Source organism: Melospiza georgiana, chromosome 1 (genome assembly GCF_028018845.1).
Source record: "Melospiza georgiana isolate bMelGeo1 chromosome 1, bMelGeo1.pri, whole genome shotgun sequence".
NCBI classification, from domain to species: Eukaryota; Metazoa; Chordata; class Aves; order Passeriformes; family Passerellidae; genus Melospiza; species Melospiza georgiana.
In genome coordinates, this window is record NC_080430.1 from 70,265,807 (window position 1) to 70,279,930 (window position 14,124).

Genomic DNA, 14,124 nt, shown 5'->3' on the forward strand with positions numbered 1-14,124 from the left:
CGACTCAGAGGTGTTACTAAAGTTCTCCTGATAAACACAACATCAGCAAGTATTTTAACTCCTCCTTCGTCCCGGTTTTAGACTCGTCGGTTGCGTGAAAAGAAGTCACCGGTCTATTTTAAGCAAAAACCTTTCTGCACAAGTCCCTGTTGGCTGCTATTAGCCAGACGGGATCTCCATGTGAGCACGGGGAGCGGTACCAAAGTGTGTTGAGTGACAAAAACCAGGGCAGCCCAGTCCAGCCCCAGATCCAGCCCCAAAACAGAGTGCCTGCTGTTCAGAGCTGCCGCAGCCGTGGCAAAGGTGGGACGGGCACGCAAGCCTGTCACGGGTTTGACAGGTGCTCGCAACAGTGAATCGAATTGTTACGGAGTCCATTGAACTAAAAGAAAATAACAGAAAGAGGACAAAGCACACCATTGCCGTCGCAGTACTGTGCCTTTCAAATGGATCTGAGAAAGGGAAAATTGGGATCCTAATTTATATCTGTAGCGAACACGCCACCAAGTTTTCACACGAGTGCTCTTGACTAATCGGGTAAGTGGAGTCAAGCCCAAATCAAGACCTCAAAAATTCACTTCAAGAGGGGAAAAGCAGAGCCCGCGCTACTCAGTGTCCTCGCTCTCTCTCTCTCAAAAAAAAAAAAAAAAATACAAAAAACCAAAAAGGAGAATAATTCCACAAGCCACAGCAATGCGAGCCTACGCACATCCATATTTCGCCGGCAGAAACTGAAGCTCCTGCTTAAAAACCACCAGACTTGGGGCAGTCTCCGGGCCGGGCCCTCGGCGCGCTGGCCGCGTCCCTCCCGAGCCGGGCCTCGCTCCGGGCGCGGGTGCGGCCCCGCCGGCCGGGCCGGGTGCCCCGGGCTCCGCTCGCCCGGCCGCCGTCAGTAGCGGGGCGCGGCGGGGCCCGGCGGGGCGGCGGCGGGGCCGCCCCCGGGGCAGCCGCAGCAGCGCAGCGTGTAGTTGCGGCCTGCGTTGTTATCCCAGAACTCTCCCTGCGGGCTGCGGTAGCGGATGGCGAAGTGCAGGGCCGAGCCCTCCCGCAGGCTCGGCGGGACGCACAGGGTGAAGCCGTAGCGCTCGGCCGGCGGCTCGGGGGGCAGCGGCGCGGCCGGGACGTCCACGAAGGAGAGCCACTCGTTGAAGGTGTAGCGCACCGTCACCTCGCGGGGCCCGGGGCCGCCCAGCACTCGCACCGTGCCCCGCACGTCGGTGGGCGCCGCGGGCCGCCCCAGGCGCTCCAGGCAGACGCGCTGCCGCCGCAGCCGCTCGGCGCTGGGCTCGCCGCCGTCGGGGAAGTCGGGCACCAGGAGCAGCGCGGGCGGCGGCGGGTCGGCGCCGGGCGGCGGCGGGTCCCGCTCCTCGCCGGGCGGGCTCTGCAGGTGCGACAGCGCGGCGGGCGGCACCTGCGGCTCCTCGGCGTCGCTGAAGTGCTTGACGCTGGCGAGGCTCAGCCCCAGCGAGTCGGCGAACTGCACCCGCTTCTTGCACTTGCCGCAGCAATCTTCGCCCGCCGCCGCCTCCCCCTCGTCTTCCTCCTCCTCCCCCTCCTCCTGCCGCTGGCCGGGGCCGGGGGACGGCGGCCGCCCGCAGCGGCGCAGCTCCAGCAGCACCAGCCGCTCCCCCGCCGCCTCCCGCTTGCCGTCGCGGGGCACCGTCGGGGCCGCGCCGCGGAGCCGCCGCTCCTCGGCCGCCAGCTCCTGCCGCGGGCGTGCGGGGCTCGCCATGGCGGGGCGCCCCGCTGGGCCCGTCCCGGCCGCCCAGTGCCGCAGGCGGACGGGCCGGCACCGCTTTATCCGGCGCCCCCGCCGCAGGCCCCGGGCTGGGGGCGCGCCCCCCCGCCGGCCCCGGAGCCTCCCCGCGGGGCTGGGGCTGGGGCGGGACCTCCCCGGGCGGGCAACGCGGAAAGAGCCGCGACGGGCGGCCCCGCACGTCCTCCCGCCCGCCGGGGGCCGCCGTTACCAGGGCGCGGAGCAGCGAGCAGCGAGAAACGCTGCCGGCTTTACGGGCTTGGAGGAGACGCGGGCAGCGGGGTCCCCCCCGCCCCGCACACCCAGGCTGAGGGGCTGCTTCGTTATTCCTTTAATTGATTATTTATTATTATCGTCACCACCGTCGTCGTTATTTAGGCTTCCACTCGTCGGAGGTTCAGCGAAGAAAGAGCTCGGAGGGTCAGGATTAAGCAGGAGCCCCCCAGGTTGGCATCACCCGGGAGTTCTGTCCGTTCAGGGAACGGGGGGCGGTGGGAGTGGAGCGGCCCCTCGGGACGGGGCTGCAACGCCGCCCTCTCGGCCGGCCTGGGCGCCAGAAGGGCTGGGTGCTGCCCGTGAGCCGCTGCCGGGAGTACGTGAGACCCCCGCTCTTGAGTGTAAATCACTTCCCACCCATCCTAACTGCAGAGAAACTCTTTGAGACCAGAGCTCGAGGACAGAACCCCAAAGGTAAAACAAACTCCAAAGGCATTAACTTCTTAAAGTACGCTGTGTTTTGTAAGCCAATCTCTTTTTTTTACCCACATTCGGTACTAACTATACTGTTACTTGTGTAAAATCAAGTGCAAAAGGCTCAGGAGGCACACACTTGTGCACAAACACAGAAGGCCAGGCTATCTCCAAAGTTTCCAAATAAAAACAGAAAATCAAGAAGGGAAAACAAAACACAGGCATCATTGCCCCTAAATAAATAAAGAGAAGTAGTATCCGTCAGTTTTATTTCGTAGGCATGACACATAGTAAACAGCATCCTTATAACAACGTTTTTATAAGTAAGATGAGGTCCGTATCAGAGAAGCTTCCAAACTTGGTTCTATACTTTTTGCGTGCCACAGCTATTGTCTGGGGTGATTTGCATGGATGATTGCAAAAATACTACATTATTAACTTCCTCCATTCTTTTTCTCATGGAAGAGACACCAAAAAGCATATGCAGTCAACCCAGCGCTTTCTGAAGCAACATGCTCCCGCTATGGATTTAGCAAGGAGGTTTTTTGTTTGTTTTGCATAGGTTGTTTTATTTTTAGCATCAGTCTGGTTGCCAAAAGGCAGCCTCCCAGTGTGAGTGAACACACTGCAGTTCAACTGAGTGTGCAGTCTGGGTCTCGCAGAGGAATGAATGTCAAAGCAGCAGAAACATCACCAAACAGTTTTCCTAGCAGACGCTGCTGTTAGGATGTTCTTGCTACACCTTGACGGAAGATCTGCACAGCGAGCAGTTCCTCAGGAGTGCCAGATAATCTGACTGCCTGACATTTGTTTGGTGTTTGGTTTAGGGCATTGGAAGAAGAGGAATGAAGGACAAACATCCTGGCTGGCACCCTCTGTGCTGATGGAAAACATGATGAGCACCAGTTTGCCATCAGCTGCTGATCACCAGCTCTGCTGGGAGCTGCCACGTTCGGCAGGCTGTTGGCTAAACCCTTCATGGGAGCGTTCCTTTGCCTGGTCTGCTCCAAGGGAGCACCAAGGGTGCCACCATTTCAGCTCCTTGAACCAACCAGCCTCAGCTTTATGGTGCTAAACCACAGACCGTGGTCCTGAGTTCCTCAGCTGAGCTCTGTGGTGCAGCACAGGAAGGAGGAACGCAGTTGTCCTCTTCCTGGAGGTGGCAGCAAAGGTGCTGGTGTCACCTGTTTGCATCGTCACTCCCAACCTGCTGGTGTCTCTAGCAGAGCAGTGAATGGAAATTTTGGGTCTCTCCCAAAGACTCTCCTGTTAAGTAACATTCACTGTGGTGAAAACAGTTTGCAAACACTTTCTTACTCGTGCCTGGAAGTGACACCTCCTCACTCGCCTGTCTAAGGCTTGTGGCACCTCAAATTAGCAAACCTGGAAAGAAGAAAAATGAATAGATAATGTGTAGAATAAGTGTGCTTAGTACTTAAAATATGTTCAAGAACCCTAACCTAAAATACAACACCGTTATTTTAATTTCTTGAAGCGCTATCTATTATATGGTGAGGAAGCAGAAATAAAGAAACCATCCCTTACTTCCTCATGTGGAAGCTATCCCAGCTTGCCAAATCATTAGCAAATGTTTTAAGTAGCAAAGGGAAAAAATTGTGCCATTTGCTCATGAGGCAAAACCATTTGGACTACTAGAAATTTCAGAGTAATGTGAAAGGTTTAAGCAAAATAAGGGACAGCAAAAAGAGAAAACAACTGTAAATATTGATAAGAGTTAAGTAATATGGTAGTAATTAATACACATTTCTTATATGTTCCATAACTGGGAGACAGGCCTGCAAAAAGAACTACAATTCATAGAAAATAAGCAAAAGCAGTTAAGCCAACATGAATCCATATTGGAGGAAGGTAATTAAAATCAGGCAATTAACGACACACAAACTCATATTTTAGTGGGAATCAGTTGCTACCATTTTGAAAGGAGTAATTTATAATCAGATAAACCTTTAGAACAAATGTTCAACTACACAGCAAGCCCTGCCAGAGGACATTAGTTAAGGAGGCACTTAGTGTTCTCTCATGTGTTTTAAAATGGCTTCTCCTAAAAGAATGGTGCAACCCAGGTCTCAAGTACTATTTACTACATTTGCTATTCAAGAAAATGTTGTGATAAAAGCTGAGGGATTTCTTAGTAAAAGAGAGATTGCATTATTAGCAGCCATGAGGCTTTTTGCATTCCCTGAGCTTGGACGAGATATTATTAGGGTTCTCAACTACACACAGGATCAACACAGCACTTTCTTTCATTTCCCTGCTTCTTGTTTCACGACAGCCCACCTTGACCCCATCCTGCAGTCAGCACACACATTTTGCAGAAGCATTTGCATCCTAAGATGATTATTGAAAATGACATTTTAAAAAGAGAGTGTGAAAATCACTGGAAAGCAACCCATGGTACTGCTTTACAGATCTCACTATGATTGCATGGGAATGTATTTCTCAGGAGTCATTAGATCAGGGATTTTTGGTTGGAGCTGTATTTGGCATGGAGCTTGATAAATTGGTCAAACTGCTTGGACTGATAGTTGTTGTCATTTGAACAGAAAATGAATATGAAAATTTTGTTTGCAGACACCCACAGTCAAGTAACTGGAGGAATCTGTGGATTCAACTCAACCACACAATGTAAAACAGAAACCCACTCAAATGCTGTTCATCATTTCTTTTAATGCACTTTTAATATTACCTTCAACTTTCAAACCCAAAGCTAGCAGATTTTCCAGTTAGGCCAAGGTAAAGTATTCAATTTTTGGATGTACTTAGTTCAAATATGCTAGATCTCTCCAATTTCCTACTTATGTGTTAGATCTCCCATGACAATAGCTTGTCAGAAAATGTGAATGAGTCATAACTCCTAAGCCCTATGAAACAATTTACAGGGATTTAGAAATAGGCAGGGATTATCACAGTTCTCACACAAAATTAATACCACCTTTTTCAAATGCTAGCAGCATTTGTTCAAACAATATTCTTGCTTTGCTTTGAAAATTATGTAGCCCTTTATCCTGGTTTTAGCAGTCATGTTTTTTGTATAAAAATTCCAGAACACATATTATTAACTTCCTCAATTATTATAAAAAAAAAAAAAAAAAAAAAAAAAAAGACACTCCCTACCCCATATGAAATTCCAGCTCCTCTATGTTTTTAATAAGGATTGGATTTTACTTTGTCTTTGAGGATGGTCAAACACTGAATGAAAAACTCAGTGGATCTATGCAGTATGAATAGAAATTATTCAGAATTTAGATGATTAGACCTCATTTTCTTTTTTATGCAGGAAAACCAAGCAGCTGTACTTCAAAAAAGCTTTCATTAGGTCCATAATGGGAAAAGTACTGAAATGGAAGCAAATAGAGGGAAGTGATTACTTTAATTTCCAAATCTTAAATACAAATATTTAAATGCAATTTATGCACAATGCCCAGCAAGCAAAGCCCTTTAGAATTTTGAGTCTCTCAGACAGCACTTTTAGAGATCTCTGCTGTATAGTTCTTTTGTGTCTCAGCAGACTTTTATCTGATGCTCCTAATGAGATTAAATGCATGAAAATACACTTATTCAGTTTTTCTGAACTACAGTAATGGCTCTGTTTCCTATAGTGATGTTGAATATCCTTTTCAATTACTAATACCAAGTCTTTGGCAGTGAGGCAGGGAATGTCTCTTCATTTGGGTGAGATGCTGACCTCCTTGAAGGTGGAATTTTGTCACTGATTTCAGCTGATCCACAATTTCCCTACATCTGATATAAATCACAACCATTCTTCATTACAAGTAAACATATAGTAATGGCACAAAGGATTCTAAATTCAGAATGAAATTAGCATTAACTGTGACAAAACCGTGTTGCACAAAGGCTTCCCATTCACTAATATTTCAGAAGTATTGCGTTGGTCTTGGGTTCATAAGGGTGTCAAGATTGGTTTAATGCCTTCTGTATTTGTAAGGTATTTATCTAAACTTTCTAGGTTCATATGGCACACTGAAAATCTTAGGCCATTTGTCAATCTTTTAATCAGCAAATTATATGGTGATTAAAACCCCCCTCCCATGTACAAGTTGTCATCCTGCCTTCCTTATAGATTGTTGTTGCATTTCAACAATTTAACTCAAATAAACAGTCTCTGAAAAGGAAAAGTTTCGATTACCAGTGAGAAAAAATGGTTTCAGCTTCCAAAGGGTATTCACAGCATAGGAGTTGAAAAGGGTTTTGTTTTATGGGTTTTGTTTGTTTTAATGTGGATCTCCAGAAAGTTGCAGAACCGCATCTCTTTCAAAAGTTTCTGATGAACACTAGGATCCAGGTTCTCACATGTAAAATCTCTATGTTTATGTGGGGTTTTGTTTGGTTGTTTTGGGGTTGGGGTTTTTTTCCAATCTCGGAAAAAAATCATTTGATCAAATTCTTGCCCTACATTATGCTAGTACACTGTTTTGGACTTCAGTGGGGAAGAAGCTCAACCTTACCCAGAGTAGGTCCATGTAAAGGGCATTCTACCTCCACAACTATTGCTAAAGTATTAAAATAATTAACTTTTTTGCTTGCCTTATTTCTTAACTTGCTGGATTTTACTCCCACCCTGCCACCTAGCAGCCTGCCTTGGGAAACATAATCCAATGTCTTCTTAAAATTCTGTAAGGAAACTTACTCAGGCAGAAGATGTTTACCTCTTGTCTAAGGACACTCAGAAATTCCAAATGCTTGACAAACCCTCCAAAATTAAATAGTGGAATGGATATAAAACATGACAAAACAACACATCTCTAGATCACCTTTTTGAGTTGTCAGCACATGAACATTACGTGTCTGAGTCATTAGATTTCTGACCCCTCCTTTTTCCCCCTTTACAGCATTAGATATTTTTTACTCATTGGAAATGCAACACGAAAATGGAAAACAACATGAACTTGTACCCACATTAATTCTGCTTTGTCGTTTTGTGTTTGCCTTTGTTACAAGCAGCAAGGTGCGTAGCTCGCTCAAAATCAATAGTGGCTGAACTCCCTTGGTCTCTCCGAGGACAGCAGAATTTGCCAGCTGGTCCCTCCAGAATGCACCAGAAGGACCTTCCTGACGTCGGCTGGCAAAACCTTGCTGGTCTGTAGAGCTGGGTTTGACGTGGCACAGTGGAACGGGAACCTGACCTCGCCAGTGCCGATACCTCCCCGTCCTTTGGGAAAACAGAGTTGGGCAATCTGGCCTGTTCTAGTGACTCCTGGCAAATGCAGGCCAAGCTCTTCGGTCCAGCAGTCACAGCTGGGTAAGCTGCATGTCGTTCCCAGTTCTTGGGTTAAAACGGGAATAGGCTTCCAACCTTGCTGTATAAATGCTACATTAAAATTTGTTGGCTTGAATGTGTGTTCTTTCCCAGTGTCAAAAGAGGAATGAATTCAGCCCTGTCTCTCTGCATTTTCCCAGACTGCCTCAGTTACAGTCAGTTCTCAATAACTCAGCTATGACTCCAGATAGCAAAACAGGTATCTGATAGAGTATATCCTGTAAAGAGAGGGAATGTTCATCACAGTCATTTATATTGATTCTCATGACTTATGAACATCACAACTTCATTTGATGTACATATAAACCAGCGACTAGGAATCTGTAACACAATACAGTACTGCTAAAAGCACACAAGGAGACTTCAGAGTTGAATTTCAGTGAATAAAAGAGATTATGTATAGATTATTAGGGCTGGATACAGAGAGATTTGCTTTTCTGAAGAATGTTAATAGTTTTTTTACAGTAAGAAAAAAAAAAAAAAAGAGCAGAAATATGTGCTGCTTTGATATTAGTGTGCCATTCTACGAAGCGAGCCTGTACTTGAAAACTCGCAAGTACATGAACAAGAAACAGGACTGCATGATAGAGCCTAAGCCTGTAAAAGCAAAGGACTGGCACAACAGCTGTCATTAACAGTACACAAATAAAAATTGCTGAAGTAGCCATCTATGAATGCAGGGATGCTTAGTCCTGCATCACCAGAAATAAACATAGAAATAAGGTTTTCTATTTCATTGACCATAAAAACAGGTAAAGTCCCACATTTCCAGTGAGTTCAGTTCCAGATCTTCAGCGCCTTCAGCAGGAAAGGCAGAAAAGAAGCTCCATCTGGTGGTGTGGCTGATTGTCATTGCTTTTCAGTTTTGTCTGATTGCAAATACATTCCTCTCCAGAAACAAAATGAAAAATTGAAATAACAGGTAGAAGATCACCTGTCCTGCAAATGGAACCAGCACTATCAAACACTTTAAAAATCAGAAAACATTCTAAAACCAGAACTTTTTATTTGAAGCAAATCAGAGTTGAAGCTTTTCAATACAAGACACACATGATCCTGTCAAGAGGTGACATGCTGCAGCCTGGGGTGGGGAGAAGAAAAGGCAATCACTGGTTAAAGGAATCACTGGTGAAAGGATGAAGGAGAAGGTGTGTGAACATGAAGCCTGGGTTGCTGCTGCATCTGCATCATATAGAAATAATAATAATAATAATAATAATAATAATAATAATAATAATAATAATAATAATAATAATGATGATGATGATGATGATGATGATGATGATGATGATGATGATGATGATGTAGTAGTAGTAGTAGTAGTAGTAGTAGTAGTAGTAGTAGTAGTAGTAAATAATTGTTGAACAAACTGCAGCGATGCTGGTGGTCATGTAAAAATGATTTGATCTAAGCTTCTAACTAATTTTAGCAAGTATTTAATTCTGAGTATCTGTGTCAGCAAAGTCACTGCTTTGTGGGACTGGGAAACATGTTCCCCCAAGTTGAAGCTATAAAATGGTATAAGCATTTTAAACTATGAACCTAATTAGATAGATGATACTAGGTGGAGCCACTGAAGTTCTATGCTTACTTTCACACACAAATTCATGTGTGCTACTGCTCCTTCACGAACCCGTGGCAATTTCTCTCAAGGCATGCTCCTAGCGCAAGTTTGTGTTAAACAACAGCAATTTTAAACACAGATTATCCTGCAAACTCCGGTAAATAAAATATACTTTGTCTACTCTTTTGTAGTGCCCACATTTCAATGGGCAATATGCTGCATTTCATCAAATCAATGTATCATTACTTTTTTCCTAAATAGTAGAACAGAGCCTAGTATTAATTACCCACCAAAAAATCCATGTTAAAAGAATGATGGGAATACAGATTCAAGCATCAATACACTGAAAATTGCCTGAAGTCACATTGCCTTTATAACCTTAAAGCAGCAATGCAGCCCTTTTTTTTTTTTTTTTTTTTTTTTTTTTTTTTTTTTTTTTTGAGTCCATCATTAAGGTTACAGCCTTTAATTATGCATCTTTAGGCCATTTTTCTTTCAGGACTGTCTCATTAAGCACACAAGATAGACAGCTACTTAATGGTGTTGTCACTGCTTTCCTCCACGTTGCTCAAAGTGTAACTGCAGGCCTGACTTATTGAACAGTATGCCAGTCCTGCTCTGGAGATGTGATTGGATTTCCTCATGGGATCCTGCATTGTTCTCATCACCACATTATCTTCAAGTACTTCAGAACCAGTATATTAGTGTGAGATGAAATATTCCTGATTTTTAGCATTAGAGAGCAGAGCTGCAGAGAGGTCAAGGTAAAAGGTGTCCCTTTACTGTAAGTGCTCATTTTGGAAGTGGGCAGCTTGACTTTTGAAATGGCTTGTGAGAATAGAGGATTTTTCATGCACTCAGCACATCACTCCTTTTGATTTCAGCTAGAGCTCAGTACCTCTGAAATCTGACTGCTTGGGTTATTGGGGTAGAAAATTAGCAGTGTGCATTAGGTAGCCAAGTTAGTTTGAGCAATTTGCATAGCACTGCCAGGTGCTTAATGTCTGGAGCAGCAATAAAATATAGTCCCTTTAGGCTAGAAAATCCCTTGCCTCTGTGGCAGGATCATCCTTTCCCTTCTTGCATTCCTTGTAATTTGAAGAAAATTAAGCCCAAGTCCTCCAGCCACGTAAGTTGTATGTGATCATGACATTAAAACTTTACCAAAGGATGTTTTCATGATTCATATCACCATGAATTGGAATTGCAACCTTAATAAAATTATTTTAAACTTTTTGTTCCTACTGACTTGGCACAATTCAGGGCAGTTCCTTTTACAAGCCATCTGCAGATAATACATATTTAATACATTTTCATACCGTAAATATTTAAGATTAAGTTTAGCAAAATATGTTTCCTTTGCTGGTATCTGGACTAATAATCTGCTGTAAATCTGTTTCTGTCTCCGTTTTCATATCCAACTAAAACAAAAAGACAAATCCCATGTCTCCCGTTTGTTTTCACTCCCAAACTGAGGAGATATTTAAAGGCTGCTACTTCCATGGTTCAGTACATCTCTTCTAATATCTCTGTAGTGTGATAGACTGTGAATGCAACCTAATGGTGCCAAAAAAGTTTTTGTCTTTTTACTCTATGAAGGAGAAGGACTCACTTCAGTTTGGAAATACTTCAAGAGGTCACACTGTAAGGAGTTCAAAAATAATTCAGTTAAAAGAAGACACTTTGTTTTCAAAATAAAGATGTTCTTGAAGAAGAAGTGGTGCCATTCACACCCTGCTCCCTCTCCCATCCAAGAAGCAGAAGTGCCTGAGTGCAGTTAAAGGGAACAGAAAGTTTTCACTGCCCTGTGTTACCCTCCTCCCAACAGCAGTGAGTAGATCACTGCCCACTCATCCCACTGGACTCATTGCTTTGATTACTGGTCATTAAAGTCCCTCTCCTGTACATACCACTATTTCCTAGTCACATTAGCAGTACTGCCCAGACCCTTTCCATCCAAGCATTTAACTTGCAAATCTAAGGATAATGCAACAGGATCAAGATTAGCCAGACTAGTCTTAGGGAACCAATCTTTTGAGCCCTTAGTTATCTTTTGAATTATTAATCAGGCTGGAGACACAAGGAGGAGCAAGTTAAAAACCAGGGGGGATTAATGAATTGATGAACTCAGCAAGAATTTTAAGGGCAATGGATTAATTTTCATTGTGAAAATTAAATGGATTCAGTGATTAAAAAAAGCTAAATTACCTCAAAGACCTATTTCAGGAGTAACTTTCTCTCCTTTGTAGTTTTCCTTTTCTTGCCTGTTGTCCTTGAAGATTGCATTTAATTTCACTTCATTTTATTAGTTATCCTAGCAAATGCAGAAAAAAGGGCATTTCGTATTTCTCCCACAAAAATTATGCTTTCTTTCCCCAACAGAAATCACTTCCTTTGCATTCCAATAGCAAAAGATTAATCTTGGCCAAAGGCAGAGTGTTTTTATTTAACTGTGATGCCTGTCTTTGAAATTTGAAGATTAATGACTCTGTGCAAAATTCTATGTCTCTTTCCTGCCATATGTTCAGGGGGTTGTCTCATCACTATGGTTTACAAATGAATCCATGTAGTTGTCATTTCTTGATTCACGTTACAGAACAGGAAGACCCGTGAAGTTTTGTCACTCACCTGCAACGAGATGCAAATCGCCTTCTTTATTTTTCACATTTAAGTGCAGTGAATAAAAGCAGTGAGGTGGTCACCTTTCAGTATGTTCTGCAGAGAGCTCTAATTCTCCAGAACACCAGTGAAGTCTAAAAGTTTATTTGAGATGCCATGTCTTCACACTGATCCAATCTTTGCTGTTTGCTTGATTTAATGGATGGTGCACTTTCTTGTCTGGATTTTTTGCCTAAAACAAAATCCAGGCATGTACAAGGGTTTGCCTGGAACCCAAACAAAGCAGCAACTACAGGAAGAAGTTAATCTGAGTGCAACCTGCTAGAAGGCAGAATACAAAGGCACAAGTACTAAAGATGAAACAGATTTTTCTTCTCATCATTGCAATCACCAGCAGATTTTGTGTGAATGGGTTGTACAGGCAAAGATCCACTTGCAGTGGCAGAGCTTTTATTCAAAATTTTTTTGTAACACTTATGTATGAAAAAATAATGGAGGAAATTTCACATTTTGCCCAGTTGTTTGGATGAAACTGCATTTATAGAAGATAGAATTGATTTAAATTCACCAAAATTTAGGTTTAAACCAAAATCCACAGATTGCTGTTCTTTCAAAGTAGAATTTTTAATAATTAATTCAAAATATGGGCTTAAAAAAAGAAATACTAAGTCATTCTGGACTAAAAAAAGAAATCCTAAAAACTCAGAAGATTAAATAAAAACAGTAAATGAGAATATGAGTATGAAAATTCTAGGGAAGAAAAATAGAAAAAGGAAAGGAGACTTGAACAGGCTGCTTGCGTACATCTTAAGTCTGCAGGAAAGGTGCTCCCAGGAAAGGTACTTGGGAAGGTTCCAGTCTTCATAATCCTGGGAACCAGAGGGAAAAAATAACCCTCTGTAGTTATGGCTTCAACTCACATATACATGCACACTTCCATGTCATACACTTACCTGTGCTCCTGGCTTCTCATATTACTCTCATGTGTTTGGTTTGCAGTCAAATATGTGTGTATTTACCTTGATGGTTAACCTTCACATAGACTTTTAAGTACTTCCTGAACAAAACTTGCTTCCATTGTTCCAATGAGCCAGTTTAACATCAGCATAGTTGGAAGATGAGGGCAGGGAGAATATTTTTAGCGTACTTCTAGGCTGAAATTTTGAATCTTGCTCAAATGGATTAAATGTACAAGTCTAATTTTAAACTTTTGGCAATGCTACTCTGGTCCCTAAACATTTAGATCTTGCTGAAAATACTACTCTTACCAAGGAAGGTGGATTTGCTTTGCTTGTGGGTCTGGATCTTTTTTTTTCATCTTGGGTTATTTTAAATACTACACAGTTTCTGTTGCTTGATTTCCTGGGTGATATTAGGGAGAGAAATCATGACTGCAGGCACTCCAGCAGCTGCTTTTTGAGAAGCTGTGTGCAGGCAGGGGGCTGAGGCAAACTCCATCCAGCCATGGAGAAAGAGGCTTCCAGCTGGCTGAGAGAACAGGCTCCTCTCCCCGTGGCTTTCCTCCTCTGCTGCTGCAGCTCCGGCTTTGCTGTGCTTGAAACCAGCAGCCACGTGGCTCTGATGCTGCATTGCAAAAGGGTGATTGACATTTTACTGCCCTAAACTCACAGCACCAAACTTTGGCACCCATCCTTGGTGGAAACAGCCACAGCCAGCCCCACACAAGATTGGTGTGAAGGGCAGCACGGGACCTTTTATAATTTTGGGGTGTCAGAGAAATAGTTTCGTGAGAGAAAAATACCAGTGGCCTTGCAATCCCAATACTAATTAATAATATGCAGTAATACACAAAAGACTGAACAATAGAAATATTGCTAATTTATTATTTATTTATAAATAATATAATATAATGTAATGTAATGTAATATAATAAATATATAATTAGATTATAGTATAGTATAATATATAAATAGAATATATATTATATACCATATCGTATATATACTATATAATATATAGTATATATTATATATAATATAAATTGTAATTGTACTTAAAATTATATTATATTTATATAATATATAATATTATATATATATTATATATATAATACATTGTATATATAATATATTATATATATCTAAATTTTTGTTATTATTACTACTACTACTAATTTATTGGTGGAAATGGCAAATCCTCTCCTTGAAGCAGCCTGGAAGCTTGATCTGTGACAGG

The 14,124-nt window shown here is 43.0% G+C and overlaps 1 protein-coding gene across 1 annotated transcript; it reads right to left on the bottom strand.

The window, feature by feature from the left end:
* Positions 1–889: 889 nt before the first annotated feature.
* Positions 890–1,732, bottom strand: PPP1R3G (protein phosphatase 1 regulatory subunit 3G). The gene has a single exon (XM_058038004.1). The coding sequence runs from the start codon at positions 1,730–1,732 to the stop codon at positions 890–892; it is 843 nt and encodes a 280-aa protein (XP_057893987.1).
* Positions 1,733–14,124: the final 12,392 nt, after the last annotated feature.

Excerpts from the sequence above, each read along its gene's own strand:
- PPP1R3G (XM_058038004.1), bottom strand. The coding sequence starts at position 1,732 with ATGGCGAGCCCCGCACGCCCGCGGCAGGAGCTGGCGGCCGAGGAGCGG.